Raw genomic sequence first — 26,759 nt, 5'->3', positions numbered from 1 at the left:
TTACACATTGACTTTGAGATAAGCCTGACTGCTTGTGCCAAGCTACCAAGCAGGTACCCAGGAGTTTTCTAAGTGTGTATCTCCATTACTCTGACTTGAGTGAGGGTCCCTGCTTGGACAGAGTACAAACTGACTGCAAACCAGAGACCACATTTTTAACAAACGTTCAATTGGGAAGGGATAGATTTTTCAAGTTTGGTGTCTCTGGAATCCCAATTTAAAATCACAACTTATGGTGAATGTCAGATTTTAAATCGCAATCTTGAAAATAGCAGTTTTAGAAAGTTGGCATTTCCTTACTTTAGCCATTTGGGGCCATATGCATCAAATGTTTTTCCATTTGCAAGCGGTGCGAATTGCTAAATTCCGCTGTTTGTGAATGCAAAAGTGCCCTTGCAAATGTATGAAAAGCATTGGCAGTCCCATTTTAGGGAATCACAATTTTTGTGATTTCCTAACATTGCGACTCCAAATAGGGAATCGCAATTAGCAATTTCCCAAGCATATGTAACAAGCATTTTCTAATGCGAAATGGGCAACTTTAAGTTGGTGGTAACCATGTGCAATTTTTAAAAATGCATTTTTTAAAGTGCTATCTAGTGTACACATGCTCCTAGGGCATGTGTGTGTTTCACGTGCGCAAATTATTTTTGGGGTGCATCAAAGGGGGCCTAAGGCCCTCGGCACCCTTGGTTTTGCATTTCACAATTTTGCGATTTTCTAATAAGAAATCCCAATTTAGGTAATGCAAAACCATTGACACCTATGGGCATAGGCTGATAGGAACGAATGTTTAAAGGGCTACTTCAGTGGGTAACACAATAATGCTGCAGGCCCACTAGTATCATTTAATTTACAGGCCCTGTGTAGATGGCTACCATTTTACTATGCACTTACACATAAATTAAATATGGCAGTTGTGCATACACCAATGTTACCATGTTTAGGGGAGAAGCTATGCACTTTAGCAATGGTCAGCAGTGATAATGTCCTCAGAGATCTAAGGCCAACAAAAGGAGTTAGAAAAAAGGGAAGGGCAAAAGACAAAAAGGTTGTGGTAACCCTTCAGAGAGGCCCTTTTTCCAATACCCCTGGTTACAAATATAGAATAAAATATAATGAATACAACAAGACCAAAATGACAAAAATCCAACCATTAGAACTGGAGTTATAATTTTTAAAGAATATACCGCAATACAGCGCCTAAAAGCATAAAACGCCAACAGCAGCTATCTGGTCATGATGAACTAGCTCAAAGTCAAATATTCCAGCTGCCGTATCTCGTTTGCGTGGAAGATGATTGCCAGGAGCAAGAAGAGTGTTGCTGGCGGTGGTTAGAAAGGCTAGAGGAGCAAGCCAGGCATCGTGGAAGGGTGGGCAGGAGCCTCGCGTTGGCAGTCCAGGTGAGTGATTGATGCATGCTGAGCGAAGAGAAGAAATTGCGGCAGCTTGTGCCGATTTTCTGTGCAAACAGCACAGTGTCCGGTGCAAACACGCCCAGTTGCAGTTGCAAAAAGCTTAAAAACTTAAATTAAAGAGTTGGAGAGCTATACCAAGGGCCGACTTAGAGGCACCTCTTGGTGGTCGGAAAATCATTGAAAACAGGTCCAGAAGATGTGGGGAGCCTGTTATGTCCCTGAGGCTTGGATCAGGAGGCCAGCAGACTACCCCTTAGAGTCACTCTGGGGGTCCTGGGTTCAAAGATTGGTTGCAGGTCCAGTTCTACTTCCCCGGACAGAAGGTCAGCACAGCAAGGCAGGAGCTCCTTTAGATAAGCAGTCCAGTAGAGTGCAGTCCATATAGCAGCACAGCAGTCCTTCTTCCTGGCAGAGTATCCACACCTCCAGAAGTATACTGAAGTGGTGGTGTCTGAGGTCCTTCTTTTATTCACTGGTGCTCTGGTTCTGCAAACTGAGAGAAGCTTCTAGGCCGTGTCTTTAAAGTGCAAGGAATTCCCTGCCTCCCCTGCCCTGGATCCAAGCTGGCTGAAGTGACAATGCAGAGTTGTTAATCCCATTGTGTAGAGACAGGACACAGCCTATTCAGGTGTAAGCAAGGCTGAACCCAGATCCTCCCTCCTATCCTGCCAGTGATGGCCCATCCAGTCACACTTAAGCTCCCATTGTATGTGGCTTCCTAGGAGGAATACACAATGCCCAACTGCTAATTACACCCAGTCATGTGCATCAAATGGCTGAAGCAAGAAAATGACAACTTTCTAAAAATCAGCATTATCAAAACTATAATTTAAAATCTGATTTAGGGTTTAAAATTAGGATTCCAGAAACACTATACAAGAACCAGTTATCTCTTCCCATTTGGAAATTACACTTATAAAATGTAATAAAGTGGATCCAATGTCATCCTAAGGGAGAGGTAGACCTTGCAGTGGTGAACAATGAATGTAAAACTTAAAAGTACAAGTCCTACTTTTTAAATACATTTTACCCTACCGCCTTCGCTGTCTAGGACAAACCTTAGGGGTGACATATGTATAAAAAAGGAAGGTTTGGACATGGCAAAAAGGTTTATTTTGAAAAGTCCAAATGGCAGGTTAAAACAGCAAACACTAGCTCTGCAATGGCAAGCTACAGACATGTTTAAAAATCTACTTAATTGGATGGCGCAATCAGTGCTGCAGGCCCACTAGGTAGCATTTAGTTTACAGGCCCTAGGCACATGTTTTACCTCTTTACCAGGGTTTTATGAGTAAATTAAATATGCCAATTGAGAATAAGTCAGTAATATCATGTTTTAAGGATTGAGCACATGCACTTTAGCACTGGGTATGAGTGGTAGTGTGTGCAGAGTCCTAATATCATCAATAATGAGATTGTAAAAGATGGTGGAGTGGAGCACAAAGTTGGAGGGGGAGACCATCCTAAGGTGGACAGGTCTAACAGTTTGCAATTTGAAGGAGCCATATTTGCTGGCAATGTGCTATCTATGGGCTGTCAGTTCTTATTCCCTGATTATTATTATTATTATTTTTTTTCTTTTTTGTGATGAGCATTTACAGAACTGTCAGGATTTGAGCAAGTAATATATTAGCTAAGTGACTTTTTTTGAGTTGGCCCCAAAGGATCAAAGTGAGCAAAATGGTTTTGTTGCATAAATTTTTTATGACTGATTTGGGGGCTCGAAAGCACCATTAAAATAAGTTGGTGCTAGACTGTTTTCATTCTTTTTTTTCAATTAAATTAGACAGACTGCAATGTAAACAAGGCTACCTAAGTCAAACGTTCAGATATTGTTAACAGGTTGTTCTAGAAGGTGGGTTTCGATCTTTAATTGCAGATGCCCAATAACTGGTGTGTTACTGAGGCAAATTTTGGGAGTTTTGTCGGTTTGCTGTTTTTCACATTTCAAAGTTCTGGTGGTTTTGCTAAGCACAGTCTGACTGTTTTTCAGAACCCTCCACACTTGGAATTATTGGGATCAAGAGTTAGGGTGAGATTCTTACACACTGAGGTGCTAGACAGGGAAAGGATTTTAGACATTTGGCGGGGTTAATCCAAATGTGATCAGAGAGGTAAGGGCAAGTGAGTAAACATCAGGTGCTTAGGATGGCATGTGTTATGTCCTATAGCAGCATGGCAAGAATTTGGGCATGAATGCTAAAAACAATGATGTACAACGGTGGGGTAAGAGAAGAATATGTTATGGCAGTTGTTCCCCATATTTGCAGAATTGTTTTCAGATGGGGTTTCCTGATTTATTCTATATTTAGGAGAAAATAATCTAGTTCACTTTTAAGGGCTCTTGATGTTGAAGGTGGATTTGTTTCACATCAAACATCTATATGTCGGCACACTTTGAAGGACCAAGATGGTGCAAAAAAGGGGGTGTGGCTGGAGCCCATAAAAATTAATACAACGAAGTATGACCACGAGATGGTCAATAGGGAGATGAAAGAAATTTGCAGGAGTATGGCCTTTGGCATAATTTAACATATACGCATTTGCCAGGAGAACTTTTTGGGCATGATTTATCATTTTTTAGGAAACCCCTATTATTTGCTGGGGTTAAGGGAGGCAACTTGTAAGACTTTGAGTCAGACGTTGTGGGACAAATAGGGGATTACTTAGGCAGGGCAAGATAGAAGGAGCTGGGTAAGAGCTGGAAAACACCTAGCTTCAAGGAGAAGTCATAGATGCCAACATTAGGAAGGAGGACAAATGGAAATTTAAAAAACTAAATCAGGGGAATGTATTTTCCCATTGACTAGCATTGAAAGGGAGGTAATTGAGGTGGGAGAAAGATAAAGTAACTTTTGCTGTACTCCAACTTTTGCTGTGTTTCCCGCTTGAATCGGGTGTTTTGCATTTATGGGAAAGCACACGTCAATTAGATGCCTCTCAAATGGGGTTGAGGACTGAAGTGATAAAACTTCAGTGAGATAGAAGCATTTTTTGTGCGGGGACGATGGAAGTTTACAAAGAGAGTGACGGAACCGTTAGACATTTCTGTATTATTAGTCAATTAGATAGGGGCCTGCAATTTGAGCATAGTACATGTGGCTGGAAAAAATCCAGCAAGCAAAGCGGAGTTTGCTTAAAATTCAAGACCAACTAACAAACACGGGACCTCGTGTTAGCTGTCTGGCTCTTTGCTTCAGGGCGTAACACAAGCTCCGAGAGCATGGTGTGAGGAGCAGGAGCTCCAACCCGTGTTTTCTGGAATTGAGTCCCCACAGTCACCTCAGGGGATACAATATCGAGAAAATAACAGTGAACAACGCATCGAAATGCTGTTTTTTCTCCTTTGACAAACAACTTGCTACAAATGCTCCCGTGTTTTGGAACTAAAGGTTGAAACTGTAACTGGTGCCTGCGCGCCGGGGCCTTCCTTTCGAGGAGAAGGTGGGGCCTTCTTCAAAGTAGATAAATAGATACATTTCAGTAGAAAGGAAATTGGACTGGAAAGATTTACTTGTCTGAACTGCCACTGCCTGGGCGAAGTGTTACAATTATCAGTGTTACAATGCATCACTGCCGAACCCTGTAAGTTTCAGAGGTGAGCAAAGAGAAATAAAGATTACACTGTTACGTTGTTTCCAGAGCTCTACTGTCACTTGCGCCATGCAGTGGTATCCCATTGAGACTTCCACAGAGCTCCTGCAATGCTTTTCTACTCTGACCTTTACTTGTGCCATGAAGTGGTATCCATGGAGCTCGTTCAATGCGCCTCTACCCGGACCTGCAGCATATGCTACTATTCTAGTAAAGCTCCAGGGCACTCTCACAATGCATCTCTAACTTCCCTTCCTTGCACCCTGCATTACCACATCAGGTGTACATCCGTAGAACCCCGACCCTCCCTCCCCACCAACCCAGTGGAGTTCTACCATGAAGAAAACCATGCACAACCATTGGGTTAACAATTTCACGAAGCTCTTGCGGTGCATCTTTACCCTCATTTGTACTCTGGTTTTCTAACCCACCGTGCAGGGTATCTAGCTCTAAATAAATGCAACTACAATATATAATACAAAGTTAATACTATCATTCTGGTAACGTAGCTCGGTTGTCATACATCTACAGCAGAGATATATGTATTAGAAATGCATAGGTTCTGATTTCAGAAGAATAGCACTAAGTAGATAAACACTCATCTCAAGGTAACTATTTAAAGTATATATACATTTTTAAAATGTTCTCATTATAACTGAGGTATTATGTCAATCTATTGTATTCGAAGGGGTTCAACAAAGCCATATTAAAGTATGGAGGATTCTGTGTGCTTTATAAACAGTGTTATGGTACAATAGCTCAGAGATGTGAGAACGTACTACAGAGATCAGTGTGTTCCCTGAGGTGATAGGTTCTTATTTCAATATTATGACTCTGGGAGATCAGCACAGGTTCCAGATGTCTGTGTTACCTGCAGGCCATGTTATGGAGTTACAGTAAAAATAGTATGGCTGGTTATCATTCATGCTACAGAAATCTGGGTGTAACCTAGAGGGTAATTTTTCCGTACCAGTAAAATTCAGCCGTGCAATGTTCCTGCTGAGATTTGTGTGGAGCCTGTTGGTCACAAGTTTCAATCCCAGTGATATAGCGCAGTAAAATAATCAACTCACTGCAGAGATCTCTAATCAGCTTTCAGATCACAGGTTTGACTCTTAGGAGCCACCTCTAAGCCTTTCGTGCTTTTATGGGTAAAAATGTGTTCAATTGATGTGGGTGATAAAAACAATAGGTTTTGAATAGCCCATCCCCCCTTTTCTCCTCCTCACTCATTCTTCAAAAACAGAAACAGTGTGTCTTTTAACCTTTTTATAGTTCAAGGCCATGTAGGTCATGTCAGAAGAGATTTGTCATTATAATGTTTAGGATTGTGGGCAAATTCCATGATTCCCTTCTAGGAAACCATAAATGTTCTGGAACATTTGAGTACATTTTTTCCCCTCTCCAAAACAACAGAAGGTATTTGGAACCTCCCCTCACCTCTTAGATCCCCTAAATATCATGTCTATTTTCCCTTGCTCTCCTTTCCCCATGACAGCAAACCTATTTCGACATTGAACGTGTGTGAGGCTCTAAGTAGATTATCTCAAAGTAAATTAATACACCCTTTTAATAATGCTAAAAGGTTCTTAAATGAACACTCAGTAATGTGTAAGTGAATGTAAACACTACCCTTATGTTTCACTGCCCTGCTGGACCCAGAAATCTAATATTCAGAGGGATACCAAATGAACAAGTAAAAGCTGTCAAAAGTGGACGGTTCAAAGGTACAGGTTCTCAAAATCTTTATGTCACTGGTAACATCAGTGATTAAGCTCATGGGTCGATTTACATAACTTTCTGTACTGAGAAGATGTGCCTTATTAATGGGGATTGCAAGGGCCACATGCATCTCACACCTATTCAGTTAAAGCTTTGTGAATCAGGCTGGATACCGTGGCATAACACAAAATGATAGCCTCCCCTGAAGAATGTGATGAGGGCCCTGAGTCTCCCCTATCTCACAGATACTAATTGGCCTTGGGTTGAATAGTGGTCCACTTACGCCTCATGGACCCATGAAAGCCCTAGGGACCTGTGTTATGCCCCTGGCTGCATAGGAGTTATTTGGGGAAATGTCACTGCTTTCTGAATAGTTGTACGATTTCCATTTAAAAAAAATAAAATAGAAAGACTCAGTAGTACTCTATGGTCTCCATTACAAGTTAAGCAAAATTCCCAATTTGCTGTACCCAGTGCTGTCGGCTGAAAATTGAATTATAGCATGTGTAGGAATATCATGCTTTCAATTTGCTCCACCACCAGGCACTTCACCAGCCAAAGTCAGGTGAAATGTCTGCATGGGAAAAATTTAAAGGATGGGAAGTTGTCACAGGAATCATGAACTGTAAGTCAGAAATACACAGAATTACACCCATTTGTCATGGAACACTGAGTGCAGGTGGGATACCAGAGTATTGCTGCATCTTAGATTTACTGTTAACTTTGGTAATTGTAATTGTGGAGAGGGATACCACAACGATATTTCTGGACCCCCTCAGAATGATGACCAACGTGCTCTCTTACTCACTGCTTTAAATTGAAATTGCGGCAGTGCTGATGCTAGCTATCAAGAGTACCTATTAGCTCCTGGGAAGTGTCGGTACTCTCCTCCTATAAATGTATTGAAGCAGAGCTGAAAAGTGCAGGTACTCCCTCTTTCAAAAAAGTAAAGTGCAGGGACTCAGGACTCGACAGAGACTGCTCACTCAAACCACTATCCTTACTGCTGAAGCCTACTTGAACTTTTCAATGTTAAAATAAGGATCTGGTTACATTTCATATCAGTTTAAAATGCAATGCTAAAAAATGTAAATACATGACATTGCCTGATTTTTCTTTAAATGCACTGCTACGACTGGCATAATAGAAAAGGCATGTCGAAGTTTGTTTGGAGGCTGTGCCTTTTTATCTCTACAAGGATACGGAGTATAGAAAAGATGAGTTTTTTTCTAGGTCATTCTCTGGTCAGAGGGCACCAGCGGAAGTTTACGAGGTTAGAGGGACTCGGGGCTCGATGCGACCCCTCGCTAGCGTGGGTTGGGGTCTCGGTGGTGCTGAGCAAGGCCAGAGATCGCGGCTGTTCCTCGCTGAAGTCTCGGCGGGGCTGTGCTAATGCCGCGGGACGCCCTGCCAGCCGGGAGCACAGCGCGATGTTGTGAAGTCCCCGGAGCTCCCAGGCCCGCCGCGCTAGGTGTGCGCCGCACGCCGCTTGCTAGCCTCTCCCTGGCCCTGCCTCCGCCCCTACTGGACGCTCGTCTCAGGGTCTAATCCGAGAGGGTCGCCCATGACAACCGCCCCCCGGAGTCCCCGGGATCGTTCGTCACTTCCGGTGTGTGCAGAGCCTGTCCGTGGCCGAGGAGCGGGAGCATATCCAGCCGAGAAGAAGGAGGAGGGCCTGGAGGAAGCAGCCACAGCCCGCACCCCTGCAGGCCGGGCTCACCGAGCCGACCGAGGGAGCTCTCCAGGCCGCCGTCTGCCGAGCCATGGGCAACGCGGCCACCGCCAAGAAGGGCAACGAGATCGAGAGTGGTGAGTGCGGCCATTCATTGCAGCCCCGGGCAGGCCCGGCCAGCTCCTGCCCAGCATTGCGCCCGGCCCTACTCCCACCTCCATGGCCTCGGAGTTCCCTGCCCCTTCCTGTCACAGGCGGTTCTCAGCCTCCCCGTCCCTGTGCAAACTAGGTTCGGAGCCGATCGGCTCATGTTGTTGTTTGGCACTGACATGGTGTGCACTGGGCGGGGGCAGATGAAAGTGTGTGTGTCCAGTGGGATGTGGTTAGCTTTCTAGCCGTCAAACTACCCAGGGCGCAAATGTGTTTAAGCAGACCTATATGGAAGACGGGCACCTCACTACTTACTGGGTGTACACATGCGCATGCCGGTCTGACACCTGCGCCTGGTCTGTAGGCCCGGGTCCTTCCTCTAATGGGCAACCATATCCGACACCTGCCTCTAGTCAGGACTGCCCTGGTTTTGCTTTACAATTTGTTCACTTGTGATACGTACGAGTCGAATGCGCGCTGTTTTGCTTGTGTTTGCAGCGCACGCCTGGGTGATAAATGGTGCTATTTGTTTTGAACACGTGGATGATACATGCCTTTCTTGACAGTGATCTGCGTGACGTGGATACTGTTTGTGCCATGCACATCAATCTGGCGCATTCTCTGCATGCTAGTTTGACATTTAGAAAAACCTTCAGGCGTCCGTCACATGTGGGCATGCCTTTCCATCATTTTCGGGCTGTCCTGTTTGTTTCATACGTGTGCTTGTGAGTACCTTCAGGCGAAGTTCTTGCTTCCATGGAAGCTCTTTCACCAAGCTCTTATTACAGCTATAATGCATTTGTTATACATATGCTTGTTCCTGATATGTACGCCCTGTTTGGAGTTCCTGCGTCATGAGTGTAACACATGTGCGTGCCAATCTGACTCCAGATTTCACTGTTTAGATTAATATTCTCTCCTCCACCAGACCTCATTCAACCCTCCCACACACTGATGATGCTTCAAGTGAGTAGCATTGGGCTCAGGCCTTTATGCCTGCAGCAGCACCTGCTGGAATTCACCCCAAGAACGTCTTAACATCACACATTGGATCCCAAAGAAGCGCTGAGTTCTGCCTCATTCCGCAATTATAACAGCTGTAAAGCATAGTGTTAAATGCCCGAATCTTGTTTCCTGTCTCTGAAATTGTCAATTTTGTTAATTGATATCGAAATTGCTGTGGCACTTGCTCATCAAGGAAGTATAAATAAACGGCGTTGCTTGTTCATTGAAACGTTAGCCATAAACAAATCGAAGTTACATCATGGGCACACATTGATCACATTTTTCTAAGTTGTGCAGAATAGCTATGCCGCCATGAAGCTCTCTTCCTTAATAAACATTTTAGTCTTAGATTTTTCAGCACTTTTCTTCCTATTTGGAGGTGATGGCATAGAAAGAAGACAAGCTTCTTACCCTCATTATGTGTAGACTTGCATTCAAAACTGAAACATGATTCTGTAGATAGACCTTTTCCTTCAGCATCATCATAGTTCAGTAATGACAATATTTCACAGTATGCTGCAGGTGTCAATCACTGCTTTCAGAGATCTTTGACCTATATAGGATGGATAGTTCCTGCTGTTCACCAGTTACTAAATGGCCTATATTTGGAGGACATACAGATGGTCATCCGTAGTTTTATATCTTGTACTCTGTTTCGCGTTGGTCATAGGCCCTGATTCAGTTTGTCACAATCCAGGTGCTTTTTATCGTACTAGATAAATAGCAATACCCTCGCGTACGTTATTTATCAAGTGCGATAAATAGCACTGATTAGGTGTTTCTGTGGAGTAACTTGCAGATTATGGTGCCCACTGAACCAAAACCTGAAATGTATGGTAAATATCATACACTTTTTCCCTGTAAAATTCTGTCAGGTTTCACCTGACATTTAACCAGAGATGACATATTTTATGCACCCCGTCATTACTGGTTGTGGTAAATACCACCCAACTCGTAATTGCTACCCCTGTGCAAACCTGTTTACCCTGGTGTCAGAGAACAAAGACTCTGAATATGAGTGTTTCATTGTTTTATGACCCTTTCATAAACTCCTGGAGGAATCCACATCGTTCTTAAATTAAGATAAATGCAGATGTCATGCTACTAAGGAGCATACTTAAAGTATGCAGGTGCCACTGAATGTGTCCCAGTCTTGGCACATTGCATCAGGAAAAAGGTGAGATGCTTTTCAGTGGGGACTCAATAAAAGTTGCTGGAAACATAATGTGTCAGTTTTTAAATATATGCCTTTTGAGTGTATGTAGATTCTCAACATTTCTATGCCTCGAGCCATCATGCACTTGTAATAGCATAATCCCTTTTGAAGTTTCTCGTGAATTAGTGGTTGGTGGTCTTTTTTAGGAACATCTGGAGATGTTAAATGTATTCAAGTAAATCAGGAGATTTGGAAGGTAGAAGGAATCATAGGAGAAAAAAACCTACTGTCCTTGTACTGTAGCAACCCTAACTAACAGGAAACTGATGTCAGTATAAACGGTGGGTAGTCAGCCAACCTCAGGAAAACCAGTAGTTTTGAGAGCAATTTGCATTTTGACATACTGTCATTAGATTCAGCAGCTCGAAAACTTAAAAATGCACCATTGTTAAAGAGTAATCACATAAAAACCATAGACATTTTAATCATATTTTCTATCTTGTAATACTATATATTAATGGCTGATATATGCAAAGACACACATTTGGCTTCTAAACGTATCAAATCATGTAAAAGCCAAAACTGATTAGTGAAACAATGATTTGTCTGTAAGTCAACACATGTTCACAGATAAAACTGACCACTTCTTCAAAGCTTTTTAATCTAAGTTACAATCGTACTACTGGACTAATAGCAAGATGTAATTACTTTTAAATTAACAGCAGAAGTATACTTAATGTATTTCTAAGGCAGAATACCACATGAATAACTACAACAGTTAGGTGTTATTAGGAGCTATATCACTGATATTGCTGCATAACATGTTTGTTTGTTCTCATTTACAAGACTCAAAAAGGGCCCCTCTGATTAAAAACTGTTATCGTAAGTTCATCAGCCATATCAAGTCTAATATTTACAGGAAATAGATTTTCACATGAGCAAATCTACACATGCATATTTGCTCATGCTAAAATACAGTTCACAAATATTTTCTAGGAGTACGATTTCTTGGTCTATCTCTGTAAGTTCTTGTGAATTAATGAAAGCTACTTATTCAAAAACATATAGCATAGGTGCACTTTTGTAACTTTCTTTAAGAATTGGTTCCCTAATTAGGTCTGGCGTTAACAAAGATATTTTGTTTTTATTAAACTTCTATTTCTCTCTCTCTAACGGCTGGCTTTACTGTGAGTGATCGCATTCTTCTCTTACAGAAGGAGCATATTGGCACACATAGTTTTTTCTTCAGTGCCAGGATCTACTGTGGCAATCAGTGTTGTAACGAGCCTGGAGGTCCCACCCTCCAAACTCACTCAGGGCAGGTGCTGCGTTGAGAGGCTCCCCGGGAGGAGGCTGCAGAGCCTTTGTTATGCCATTGGTGGCAATGTGTGCTTTTTGAGACCCCAATTTTTTTCTTTTTCTTTTTTCTTTTTGATAGTGTTTGTTACAGTGGTGAGGACCCGACAAGTCCCACAACAATAAAGTGTAACAAGCCATGTCAAAACAAGACACACATTGACAAAACCAAAAGGCTCCCAAAAATGTTGGCTCGGTTTGATTTGCCAGTGCTTGGTTATTTTCATGCTTTCAATAATCTTATTGTAAATGGTTACACTGATTTTCCATTAGGAATATTGTTTGGAAATACTAACACGCATCAACACATTTAACTAAATGATGTTTCAAAGATATACCACCTAAAATTGAATAGTAGCAAAACTTATTTTCCTACTTGCATTTTTTTTTTAGCATTTTATTTTTGAAAGCAAAGAATCATCACTTTTGCTTACAAGCTTCTGCAAACATTGGCATCTAATCGGAGAGAACTATGGGAGCATTATACTTTGTCTCATAATACTAAACTTTTCAAACATATGTTTACAATTTATTTTTATTATTATTACTATTATTATTTATTTAGTTTTTTACTGGAACCACTGTCAGTAGTGCAGTGTGACCCTAAAACATTTATTTACAGCGCTCACCCTAATAATGAAGGCTTTGATCCATAAATACAAGTTTGAACAACATTAACCTATGGACACACATATTACCTCAACTGCAAACAGTTCCCTTCTCTGTAAACTGGCAGCCAAAGGGTTTGTGCTGCAGGGGTTGGGCCTACTTGTCCCAAGGACAAAATAAACATGAAAACTTGTTGTCCTTGACCTCAAACAATACGTTCCGAGCATCAGGCGATAGGAATTCCACGTCCCTGTTTTAGTTATATATGTTACTGTGATCAAGACCAGTAGGTCGAAACGCGTCAGTGGTGAAGGATGGTGATTTAATCCTGACTGCAATAAAAAGGAATAATTTCCTCCTGGAGTGCGGTGGTGAAGTTGCTTGCAACTGTTTGTTTTTGGATTCATGAGAGGAAATGGTCCATTCCTCACACCTGCACCAACATGAAAGAGCGCGCCAGAAGCAGGACCAGTTTGTTTTCTCATATATATATATATATATATATATATATATATATATATATATATATATACACACGCACATTTTTTTTATATATATTTATGTTTTTTTTCTTTTTACAAAAAAGGCCTTATTTCACATTTCTTTGCACTGTGTACATAATCAGTACATTTAAATCTCTGTTGTAAGCATGTATCAAACACTTCTGAGTTTTCAGGATAATAGTATTTAGTTAAAAACCTAAAAGAAATAGTGAATGGATATTCTAATAAGTTTTATATAATGCAAAATTGAATGAACATGTAGTTATCTATAAATACCTTAAAATGTTGTGTTGTTTCTCAGTTATTAATCATTACCACTAATATTTATTGAGGCTCACAGATGTTTACCCCAAAGTGGCAAGTTTTGGAATATTTTTCATTAGTGGCTCTACTCAAATAGTATGTTGAACATAATTTGTAGGTATTTGTCACTGAAATAGAGTTAGGCAAAGTGGTAGATCAATAAGTAAGTGCATTGTAAGGGAAAAAGTTTCACAATAGCTGACGGCAATACATGAGTCACAAAATAAACATTTAATAAGCTTAACGTCTAACTAAAATAATGTGTGATATCTTTGGCATAGTGTATTTGGCATGGAGTATTAGCTGCCATTGTTAAACACCTTCTATACTCTCCAATTTGATGACATTAGATCGGATGTGACATGTAAATTGAGCATAATACTGTTGCTAGCATCTAGACCAGTGGTTCCCAACCTTTTCACTTCTGTGGACCCCCATTTTGTCAATACTGGAGCCCGGGGACCCCCACTGAATCATTATTGGAACCGGGGGACCCCACTGACTGAATAATGATAGATGCGACCTAATATTATCACATTTTTTAAGCAGCTGCGGACCCCCTGATGAGGCTTTGCGGACCCCCAGGGGTCCCCGGCCCACAGGTTGGGAACCACTGATCTAGACTGTCATCTATGGTTGATAGACTGGATTCAGTTTGGTCACTTCCACTCTCTCTCACAGGAAAAAATACATAAAAGTTATGTTTGAGAGATTGTTAAAGACCTTAAAAACGGCTCAGTGTTTTGTGCATCCTAATAATTTATCACACTCTGTTATTATTATGAAAGAAAATATTTGCTTTGACTGAGTGTCATAAATCCATCATATTAAAAAAAACAGGATTTCTACCATAAAAATGAAGTTTTTTGAGTCTTAGTGCTACTGGAGTTTTTATTGAAGAAATTATTTGATCGGTCGACTTTAGCTTAAAAAAAGTCAATGGCACATAGATATGTTACTAGGTTATAAAGGAGAAACCATTCCATTTCATAGAAACAAAAATGAAAGTAGAATTAGAAACATGAGTGCATTTTTTAAATTGCTGCATTTCACTATGTATGGCAAAACTATCTGTGTTTAGTCTGCCTTTTATTGCTTACAGTTTCTTGATGAACCAAGTTTCTCACACTTTTTTCTCCCTCCCAACCTCATTTGTGTGGGCTTTGGCACGGTACCCCCTCTTTAATTTCAACTGTTTACACTATGCAGTAGTGAATACTTTTGCAGAATAGATCGCTGCATGGTAGTGTTTGTCAAATGTTTTGATTGCTCTCAGAATTTCTCGTCATCTATATTTGAGAATACTTTAGGATGGACAAACTTGTACTTAAAAAAACAAACACAAAATCAAGTAGATGTAAAATGTGCTATTGCAGTTGATAAAATTCTCAATTTGGTAAGTTCCAAACTTGTGTATTCCAAGGTGATCTTATACACTCATTCATATGTTTACTGCAAATAGAAGAACCCCAGGAAGAACACTCCTTCTATAATTCACTTAACTGTGTAGTTTTTATTCCTTTTTAGGTCAAGTGTGCAAGTGCTCTGGCCTGTTGTATTATATCTGTGGGCTTTTCACCACGCCCACCGCACACTCATCACTATCAATCGTTCATGGGCTTGCCTTTTAAAAATCCTTTGTTATCATTGGTAAATGCTTTATGTATGTCCCTCCTTTAGGACAGTTTTGTTATCGTCTTTGCCATCGACCCTGTTACATGGATAATTGTACGTTTGCCGATACGTTTGACTGCAAGCGAACTTCTTTTACTTTTTCAGTCTCTCCTTCGTGCTCACGCTCATGGCAGCCATGGGGCTTTGAATCAACTCGCTTATGTCAACTATTTTTTACTTTTTTTTTTTCAGTTTATGTGGCAAGAAATGTCCAGTTAGAAATTTACAATGCTAATAGTTCTTACTTGAGCAAATGCCAGACACTTTGCATTGCAAATGCTTGTTCATGTGTGTACTCATATTGCTTCAACTCAAATAGTGTATCAAATTTGATAAAGGTATCTGTTGATTTTTGTTGATACATTTGGATACATCTTCTTGCAGTCAAGGTGTTTCAAGAAACCCTTATAGCCTGCCTTAGTGGGCTATACTGGCCATTGAAGGCCCTCTCCAGCATTATAGGGCTGAGCCAAAAGTGAGGGCATGTAACAAGGGAGCTGGACTTTAATGACCAGTATACCCCTCTACTGTGCTCTATACGGCTATTAGAAAATTCCACCCCATTAGAGTGAAATGTCCCAACTAAAAACAAAGGCCCCTTGGGAGACAGACCGGGTTGAAACCACCTGAGGCTCTGAAGCCCTTGTTTCACAGCTCTTGCTGTGAATGTTCAACAATTACAACCATGTGCATAGAGGGCATGGCTATTAACTGTTGAGCATACACAGCAGTTGCTGTGAAAGGAGGCTGAAGAGAGGCCCTGGTTCTCCTTGGGCTCTGCCGAACTGCTTTTAATCGTTCAGTTGTGTCATGGAGACCCAGGCGTTGATCATAATTTCCTCCCTGTCTCCTTTATGATGCTCCAGTGGCGATGTGGGATTAGGAAATTGGAATGCTCCTGTGTGCTGTGCTCCACAGCCTCTGCCTCTGTGTCCTTCCCCTGCCCAAATCTCGTATCCTGGAGAGTCAGGGGAAAACGAGAGGGAGAGGCTATAGGCTAGGACAGTGTAATTTTGAGAGCAGCTTAACTATACCAGTGTTTATAGGTTTCTGCTGCTCCCTAATCTTCAGTGGCACGCTAAACATTCCGCTGTTCTAATGCTACTTACACATTTTATAGAATACGTGATTTTCATCAGGGAATTGCTTTAATGAATCTAATAGTAACCTCCGTTTTATTTGATTTTTCTTCTCGGTTTTCCTCAAGAGTTTATCTTGATAATTGCCATAATTTTGCCACCAATTTAATTACTTTATTATGATAGCCTTTTCCCTAAATCAATTAATGCTCGATCTTGTTTCGCTTGATAAATGTCATCATCATTGTAATTATGGTTTAGACTTAATAGTTTTCTTAAAGGAACATTACTTTTTTGTTTATAAACAACAAAATATAGTTTGTATATTTCGATTTCCTGAATGGTTTAGGCTGTTTTTTTTCCCTCCCTCTACGTAGAGGTCTAGGGTTAAGAAGTGAAATGACTGTCGACTGCACTCAAAGGATAAGCTGACATTTTCCTGATTATATGCACAAAATGGCGGTAATCAATGTGTCACCCTTAAGTACCTTCCCTTATTAACAGGGTGCTATATTTTCATTATTGAATTTTTGGTCTTGTGGCACTGGCTCATTTATTGTGTCCTGTAATCTAGGTGAACTGAATACTTACAATGGCTGCATTTCGGTGATGTAGCTCCTAGTAACAACACCTGTCTGTTTTAAATACCCACATGGTATAATGCCCTAGAAGATTACTAATAATATTTTGGCTGGCTGTTTTGGTTGAGTAAATATTGATAGTAAAAGGTAAATGCCTGTAAATGTTTTTGCATATTTAAATTTATGCATGTATAACCCTTAGTTGTCTGCATCATCTACGCCTGAACACTCTTTTTGTGTCTATCTTTTTGCAGTCATAGTTACAGCCATGGAGAAGTGAGCTTAATGCCATGTCTGCGTGTAACTTGGAGTAATGTGCTATTAAGTAGCGGAAAATGTGTTGGCATAAAGAGAAGATGTTTTCAGATTTTTTTGTGGCTGTTGGTTTAAAGTGACTTTTTTTTAAAAACCTTTGTTTTTTTGCATTTATTGCCGACAAAGCAACACAACAGACAGTGCATGTTAGCAAGTGCAGGTGACATAAAACACATCGAATTTGTCTGACAGTGAGAGCTATCACAGAGTAAATAACATTACATATATCAAGTCCGTGAGCTGACATAAATGACCATTCCCAGAGTGTTGCTTAGGTGCCACTTCTCTCCTATGCAACAAAGCTCTGCATGCCCTGACGTCTCCAGGTCTTCATTGTCTGATTCAGTTTCTGGGTCACTATGTTCATTAAAATTGTCTAACATCAACCTCTAGGCTGCCGAATCCTCAGCAGCTTTTTTGTCAGTGCAGGAAAGATGGGGAAAGATTAGGACATCCCTAATCCACAAGGCCTCACTTGGGACCCGATCCAGCCAATGGCCACTCTCTGTTTGGCTAAGAGCAATGCCAACTGTAGGAGCTCATGTGATATCTTGTATCCCCTAGGCTTCGCCCCCATTCCCATCAGGCAGGCATTGGGTGCTTTGAGGGATGGCAGTGCCCATGGCCCCTCAATTCTATGTGTCACCTCTCTCCAGAAGGTATGTACCATGGTGCATTGCCAAGCCAGATGCAAAAATGTGGCGCTCTCCTCTCCACAGCGCGTACGCCTTGCTGGTATCTATGCTACTTAACCAGGATGGTGTCACATAAGTGCAATGTAAACAATTGAAGTGCAATAATTTAAACCTGCTATTGCAGGAAACCGCTCTCACCAGGCTGCATGTACTTCCCCAATCCGAGTCTGCAATACGTTCCGCCAGGTCCTCCTCCCATGTCGCCCATAGGGTGTTTTCTGGTATGGCATATTGAATGTGTCCTGAACTTCCTAGAAAGTCAGAAAGACCTCTCTCGGGTACAGATCACCCGCTAAGGGGCACCCACCACCCCTCAGTCTTTCCAGGGATATGTCAAGATCAATAGAACAAAAGGGTTCAAGATGGCAAAAGTGTAACTCCCTGTCAAGGAGGGTCCTACACGCTACCTTCTTCACCACTGTCTACCATATCTGTGCTGTGTGGCTCACTAAATAGGAGACTGGAACATCCAATCGGCCGCCTCTTATTACAGCTGTGCTAAAATGTCATCCTCAGTCATGCCCCGTAGGAGCTTTTTTTCCAGTTGTCGGTCTCTACCAGCCACCGAGGAACGTGCTGTAATTGTGCTGTAAAATAACAACGTTGTATGTGTGGTACAGCCAAGCCCCCTTTTCGATTCCCCTCTTCAGAGCCGACAGATCCACCCTTCTGTGCTTTCTTCCTACACTAGCAAGATTAATAAGCTGTTCTAATTTTGAAAAAAATAGCTCCAAGAGGGAACAGTGCGTTGTGGACCAGATACAAGCATCTCAGTAGGAAGATCATTTTGCGATAGCCACTCTCCCCATGACTGATAGGGGCAACATATTCCAGAACTCAGTCGATTCGGCCAGACCTCGCAACACTAATTTAGACGCTGATGCTCAGCCATCGTGCTTGTGACCATAATTCCGAGATACCGGAAACTGTCCCTTTACTATCAGAGTCCTAGGTCAGGCAGCTGTTCTAGATGCAAGGCCAGTCTCCCCACGGGGGAAAAACAGAGTTTTCCTGATGTAAACTTGCAGGCCAGATACTCCACCGAACTCCTCCATGTGCCTAATCAGTAAAGGTACCGCAAATGTAGGTCAGTGGACATATACCAATGTATTGTCTGCATATAGTGAGATTGTGCGAGTCAGCTCTCCCACCCATTTATCTGAGGGCTGCAGTTCCCTGCACAGTAAAATCGCCAAAGGTTTGAGCACCAAGACAGAGAGGAGGGATGAGAGGGAGCAGGTCTCCAAGAACAATCCTCCCAGTCTGACATGGGCTACAGGGTTTGTAAAAAGGATTTGTACCCATTCCCTGAAAATTGGGCTGAAGCCAATCCATTGTAGTACTGTCATGAGATAACTTCACTTGACCATATCAAATACATTTTCTAGGTCAATCGACACATGCGACATGTCCTCATCTACCCCTCCGGTTTCATTAAGTATGTGGGTCGGTTGCAAAACATTGAGAGCCATACTGCGTGCAGGCCTAAATCCACACTTATCCTCCTCAACCAGGTCACGTGTCACTCCCTTCAAGCATTTCACTAGCAATTTACAAAGAACCTTAACATCTGAATTGATCATGATGACTGGTGTGTCTGAGGAGGGGTCCTTAGGGTCACCCCCTGGCTCAACATATGGCATATGATGCCTTGCACCTGGTAGGGATCAGGGTTCTGATTCTCTGCACCTCTGAAAATACCTCCAGTAATTTCTCTGTGAGTGTCTCGGAGTAGATCTGGTAGGATTCTCCCCCAGTGGCATTGGCTCTATTCAGCTCCTGAGGGAGATCTGAGCTTCTCCAGTGTGAGGGCCTCTTCCAAGTCACGTACGCTTTAGGGTGAGAAGCGAGGCAGGGATACCCATGTGAGGGATGCCTCTGTCTAATCCGTCCGACTCTCACCACCCGCACGATAAACGTCCTGAAAGTGTGCTACTAGGGCTGCCGGGATGTTGTCCCGGTTCATTACCACTGGTCCAACAGAGGTCCGCATCCTCAATATGGGTGTGGCCTCGGTACCCGGGCCAAAAGTACTCCTGCTTTATTGCCCTCCGTCAAACGTCGTTCGGATGTGAGAGTGTGCCTATCTAAGGTTTCTCACAGCTCCTGTAAAGAGTGTTGGATACACATAACCTCTCTACATGCAGATGCCGAACCCTTCTCATCTTTATGAAGGGCCGCCAGTCACCTTTCTCGGCTCTCAGTATCCACAGTGAGTTGTTGTGTGACCCCACAGATGGTCCCTATGCAGACCCTTGCATGACTGCCTGAAGGGCTTCCCACTCTGTGTGGTGCCCCTGTTGTTTTTCAAGTAGTCCTGATGTGCGGGTCCCAGGAAGACATTGTTTTGTTAATCAGATTTGTCTGTCAATTCTTATTGTAGTAATAAGATAAGAGCATATATTTATTTTTTGTGTATATTGTCCATTTATCTATAGTAATGAAAACTAGAAAATACGATTAACATTTCGTATATTTTTTTCTAAATTTGATTAGTTTCATGGTTCTACATTCATTATTTATCGTAAGTAGCGTTTGAAATTACATTTTGAATTGGTGGTTCTGTTTATGTTGGCTCTCCAGCACCATTTAAATCGACATAATCAGGAGAGTCCAAACCACTATTATGAAGTCAATATTTGTTCGAAATTGACTGTAGACAGTAGGGTCAGTGGTGAAATCAGTAAAAATAAAATGTATAGCAGTACATTTTGACTCTAAACTGATAACAAAAAACAATCAAAAAGTTGTTTCCATTTTTTAAAAAATTTAAATGTTTGGGCTGAAATACTTTTCAATTGCAAAATAGGTTTGCTGTCCTTGTGCAAGCTAAATAGATAATGCAGACTAAATTAATTCAGTGGGTTGGTACCATACAAGACTTTGCAAAACCAACTGGCGAGCTTGGTTACCTGCAAGTGTGTGGATGATTGCAGGCAAAGTGAGGCAATAGTGCAACCGGTCATTCACCTATTCGTCCACCCATCCACGCACTCACTCATTCAAACATGCACCCATCCATTAACTGATTCTTGCATTCACCCATCCACCATACCACATACAATACTGTCAATCTGTGTACTTTCATGACTAAAAGAAGAGCACTGTTTGTTGGCCTTAGCTTTTTTGCTTCTAAGCTGTTCTAATCCATACCTACCTTACTTTGTGGAAAGCACTTTGCCCTTGCGATCACATCCATCTTAAAGTCTACATAGTTGTTTTAAGCGTTTTTCTATATAACAATCTAATGAACCCAACTCTATTGTTGCTTGGTCCTCTTTGAGTGTGTTGCAGTTGTGGTTAAGCTAAGATAGCTCAGTTGAAACACCTTGAACTAAAGCATGGCCCATGGTCAAGTGCGAAGAATCGAGCTAATTCCTCCCAGAACCACAACTGTACTTTTAGTAATGCAGATGTGTTGCTTTGGAGCGCTTTTCTATGTAATTTCTGTAAAATGTTTTTCACACAAATCCTCATCTCTTCACAATATGCTCAGCAAGTGCCCGTGTCTTTTCGGTTGAAAGATGACTCATGTGAACTTGGCCCTGAAAGATAAGTAAGCTCGTTAGGATAAGGTTTGGTTTTCGAGGAATTAAGTCCAGAATGGAGAAACTGTTTTCTATATCATATAGCAGGATAGCACAAAAACACACATTTTGTGTTGGTCACCACTAGATTATTTTTTCCTGTATACTGAAGAAATTCCTTATGCGTGTGAGCCTGTTTTGGTAATGTGAGGATTGTCCATCCCTCGGTTTTTTTTTTTTATCACAGGAAACACTTTGCAAGAATGTTTTATCTTGAAAAATGTGGTTCTCAAATTGTGGCAAGTTGAAGTACCTGTACACAGTTATTTACCTATCTAAGTATATTGTTTATGGTGAAAAGCTTCCATTTATGAATGCACATTTTTTAATGATGGAATCGGGAATGGTATAGATTTCCACTGAAAATGTTGGTAATCCGTATTGGGTTCACCTGCAAAAATTAGCAAACACTCCAAAACTTGCAGCTTTGTTGTTGCTTATATGACTTTTGCAAGCAGCTTCCCACCCACAAAATGATTGGAGAATTTCCTTTATAAGCTTATCCGGTTTCTAAGTGGAAATGTGATGGGTTACCCCTGAAATAGGAGGAAGGTCATTGGCAAGGGTATAATATTTTCCCCTTGGATAGAAAAACTAAACAAGCCAGAAAACGGGCTTTAGAGTGACATTCACTTGCCGGAATGTAATGCACCAAGTTACAAATCTGCAACAAATGCAGCGTCCCAAAAGTATTTTTTTTTTAAAACTCCATTAAAGTTGAAAATATAAGTTTATGTTTACATTTCCAGCTTTCAGCCAATGGTTTTTCGAGAGTCGTGTCCATAGTTATTATTTCTATTATTCTATTAAATATATTTCGTTCGGTGTCAGCAAGATGCTTGATGTTCAACCAGTACCTGCTGGGAGTAATTTTGATAAAACAAATTTGATATTTTACTTCATCGTTATTAGGCTGGTGGCAAAGCAGTGTGGAAAGTGGTGTTTTATCTATCAGATTTCCAAAATCCTGTTATCGGTTTTTATTTGTCCCCTCAGTGAGGTATACTTTAAAAAAAAATCATCTTATGAATGCAAACATTTTGCTTCTTTCGTATAACAGATTCCTTCAGGATACAGTGCTACCTCGATTTTGTATTTCCTTGATGATTTGAATATGAATGTTTTAGTATGTCACCCTTTAGTGTTAACTTAGGTAAACTCGATCAATGATGTCCTCAAGATGTATTTTCAGAAGGGATTTTCCAAATTATTGGTCCATGAGACACTATTTAAAACAATCATAAATAGCTGTTTTGATAGTGGTAAGGAGCTTTTCTTTGGAAGATGGTGGTACTGAATCACACTTTACATTCCAAGAGTGATCGTTGATAAGGTGTACACTCGGGCATTTCTCTTTCCTTGAACACTTGACACAGGGTGATTTTTCTGGCTAGTTATTCAGTGACGCTGAATGAGAAAATATTGCAACTGAAAATATAATTTGGTACCATTGTTGTAGTAATTGTGGTAGAAACCATGTTTAGCAAAGAGTCATGCCGTTTTTGTTATGCTTTTGTTCTAGTAACAAATGTAGCAAAGTTACAAATTAATATATAGTTTCCAATAACTAGGGAATGAGCTTTGCGAAGGAGGAGCACAGGGGTGGTGTCTAGTTCCTTAGAAAAGAGGCCCCTTTGGTGTCCTAAGCAATCAAGCAGCCCCATGTGACTGCCTGAGTGTCTTGCGTGCTGTGATGCCTTGAGTATCTCATGAGGGTGAGCTGCAAAAAGGCCACCAGAAGTAGTATGTGCCAATGGGAGCAGCACGCTCGGGCAGCAGGCCCCTGCTTCAGAGGCTGGTCGGCAGTCCATTTGCACTTACATTGTTGTGATGCTGTCTGTGTAAGTGATGGGTAGCATGAAGAGGCTGAATGTTAGATGTCTGGAACTAGGCAGGTATAGTGTGGCTGGCGTACTGGGCTCCGTGCCATCCCACCTTGTGAAAGCATAAGACTCGAGCATGGATCTGCATTGAGGACACTGGGGCTGCTGCAGATCAAGATGCTAAATATATGAGAGGGGATTGGTAAGGAAAGGAACGAACAAGAGGAAATGGACAGAAATCATATAAGGAAAGGAGGAAGCAAGGTGGAAAGAGGAGGGGAAGAGAGGACATGCATATAATCTCACCTGCCTTTGAAATGTTTTCCTTCACTCATCTGCATGAATAGACCTTACACCCACAATGGTAATGTGTCAGCATTCGTGGCGAGCAAGACTCCTGGAGAAAGAATTGGTGTGTCTGGCCTTGTGGTTCTTTCCAATCCCTTCCATTGCAACACTCACTGAACAGGCGATAGTTGTCCACATGCCCAGGGGTATAGGAATTCAGCTGTGCTCTGTCATCTCCGAGGAGTTGCAGTGAGCATTAACTAAAACACTAAATTTCACTAAAACTAAAAAATCAGATGTAGCAGAACTATTGAAATGACCACAGTGTGGAGGGTTGGAGAAGTGTACTCGAGTACCTGAGGAGTAAAGTGGAATACTACAGCTGTGTGTATATCTCCAAGTTGAGATGAGAATAGGAGTGGGAGAACAGGAGAGGAATAAGGAAAGGATTGACCATCTGGAAAAGGAAGAGTTGCAAATGGGATAAAAGGAGGTTAAATGGAGAAATCAGAAAAAAATGACTAGGTTTTAGAGATGACTTGCTCAGAGCAACAGTGTTAGCTGTTCAGCAAGAGCAGTAGTACATTGACACATGGACAGATGAGGAGGTACTCATGGGAAATGTGGTAGGAAGATGACTTCTGACGTCCTGCAGACAAGTCCCTTCTTCTACTTTATTATTTCACACTGCGTTGGTTTACTCTTATTCCATATGACACACTTGTGTTCCTTAATGCAGTCCTCAATGATCCTCTTTTACATTTTGTTTTTTTAATTGTCTGTTATGTTATTATCTTTCTGTGTGTGTATAGCTTGTTCTCCACATTGTGCTTTTTTTTTAGTTTCATTTTGTTCCTCTGTTTTCCCTGTCCTCTTTTTTAATACAATTTTTCTCTTATTGTTTTACTACTTCATCTTCCTATTCTCTTTTTTCCTCATACCCCTCTTGTACCTTTTTTGTTTCCTTTTCTCTGCTTCTCCCCCCCCCCCCCCTTTTCGTTTTTTTTCCACACTTATTTTGGTTGTGTACTTTCATCTTCATGCTTGCTGTCTGTTTTATTTCTTTAATTTTTGCCTTTTAGTTTCCATCTTTCAAAATTTTCTTTCGTCTTTTTCTTTTTATCCTGTCTTTGCATTGCTTTCTTCAAGTATTCTTTGCCCTATTTCCAAGTCCTCTGTTCTTCATAGACCTCATTTCACACCCTTAATTCTTCACCATGGCTCTAGTTTTTTATAGTCTGGCTTGACAGTGACGCAGTCACCAGACAAATATGTGAACATTACTAGAGAGTGGCTTTGGCTCCACCCACATGATGGAAGCCAGGAGTATATGTTTTGATTGGGCAGAAGTTGTGTTCTTGTGCAAGAGTTCTTGCCTTCCACAGAGCTGTGATCGTTTTATTTATTTATCCAGCTACCTAAGTGTACATTTCTGGAGCATACACATGACATTAGAATGCTATTAAAGTGTCTTGGATAGCTAGAAAATGTTTGTTTTTCTCTGGCAGAAGTACAGATGATAGGGAGGCATTCATTAACCAATGTGGATCTTTGTCTGGTTTGGTAGTGCAACTGTCACCTGACCGTACAGCCTAAACCAATATGATTCTACAGTTCTTTGCTTCCACATAAATACATATCTATTCCCATACTATTCACATGTGATGCTTCACATTGACATACAACATTCCTTTAAAACCAGACATATTGTCACTGCCAATGCTTTTGTTCCTTTTCTGTCCACCATGCCATAAATCAGTCTCCCACTCTCTAAGTGCCACTTTCTGCTCCATCCGTCTTTCATCATCCTTATCTCCTACCTGCTCTGTACTGCAGCTCAGCATTTCTTCTGACTCCCTTCAGTTTTAAATCCATTACTGTTTCATCAAACTTTCCTCTCTATCTGAACACTTCACCTTGTTCTTATCTCCCTCATTTTCCTTCTTTTCTTTCACTGTCCTGTTCCCTTTTTTTTATCTCAGTAATCAGTTCCCTCCTTTTCTTTACCTACCCTCTCTCGTTGTTAACACTACATCCATAGCAAATAAACACACCCATCAGGCCTTAATACGTGCAACAGGTAGTGAGTGTGAGGGTTGGGGATTATGTAATACACATCTTACCTGAAGTATGGCATTGCACAATTTTGTGCATGTCATAAGAAACAGGCAATCTTCTTTAAATGATTTGTAAAACAAGAACAAATTGGGAATGCAGGTGTTCTCTTTCTGGCCTTAAAAACATGAACGTACAACTTTAGTTCTGGTGATACTTTTATTTATGCTGTTATTAATTTAAGGCTTAGCTGGCATATTCCTTAGGCTGACACCCAAGTGGACTAGAACAGAATGTGTTAGAGACTGGATGGAAGGATGGTGAATAGAGTGTGAAATGGTTGGAAGGGAGATAGGAATCGTAAAAATAAGGAAAGTAATTTATTGGAAGAGGGACTTCAGAGGCAATTTACAAAGTGGCTAAGGACATGGATGAAATTGGGAAGAAGGTAATGAATTGATGGGAAGTAGACAGATGCAATGCTAGAAACGACTGTAGGGGTTAGTGAATGAATGAGGATGGTATTAAAGGTAAGGTGGAAGGGAAAGAAGCAGGGCAGATAAACTGAATTAACAACCAAATTAAAGTAGATCACCCACAACAAAAATGTAGTATTACCGCCTGGATCCATTGATTTGGAAGAAGTGTGGGGCTGAATAAAACCTCACAGAATTAATTTCCTGATACCTATACCTGTTTAGCAGGTTTAAAATACAAGCCAGGAGATTTGCTGAAGGTCTGGCCTTTGGACTGTACTTTTCAATTGAGGCCTGAAGAAGGGCTGTAAACGGAGGGAGAGCCAAGTGCAGGACATGTGTTATTTGTAGAGCGGAATCCCGGCAGTCTTGGGGAGACTGTCCCAGAGGGATACAGAATTCTGAGGCACTGGGCACAGGAACAGTTGCTGTCCTTCCTTGTGGTGTCAAGGGCACTTAGTGCCCTATGAGCCAGATCCGAGATCCTGCCAGCAAAACCAGATACTAGAAGGTGCTGCTCAGATTGGGCATGGTGTGGTGGTAGATTTTAGTGGTGCAGGTATTTGCAAATGAAGCAGGGTGAAGGTGTCAGGCAGACAGTAGCAGTCTGTGAGGAGACCCCTGCCAAGCCTTTACTGTCCAAACCAGAGGGAGCTTGTATGTCTTCGAGGTGGATCACATAGTTCATTCAATCTTTG

At 41.4% G+C, this 26,759-nt stretch overlaps 1 protein-coding gene across 1 annotated transcript in view; it reads left to right on the top strand.

The window, feature by feature from the left end:
* The first annotated feature begins 8,089 nt into the window (after positions 1–8,089).
* The window catches only part of PRKACB (protein kinase cAMP-activated catalytic subunit beta), a 211,753-nt gene continuing 193,083 nt past the window's right edge, over positions 8,090–26,759 (top strand). The window contains exon 1 of the mRNA XM_069232203.1: positions 8,090–8,543. Within this exon, the coding sequence (XP_069088304.1) occupies positions 8,498–8,543 (46 nt within the window). The 5' untranslated portion in view covers positions 8,090–8,497. The remainder of the gene's footprint in view (positions 8,544–26,759) is intronic.

This window comes from Pleurodeles waltl, chromosome 4_2 (assembly GCF_031143425.1).
Source record: "Pleurodeles waltl isolate 20211129_DDA chromosome 4_2, aPleWal1.hap1.20221129, whole genome shotgun sequence".
NCBI lineage: Eukaryota > Metazoa > Chordata > Amphibia > Caudata > Salamandridae > Pleurodeles > Pleurodeles waltl.
Note: the sequence above shows the minus strand (reverse complement) of the source record. Positions and strands in the feature narration are given on the sequence as shown.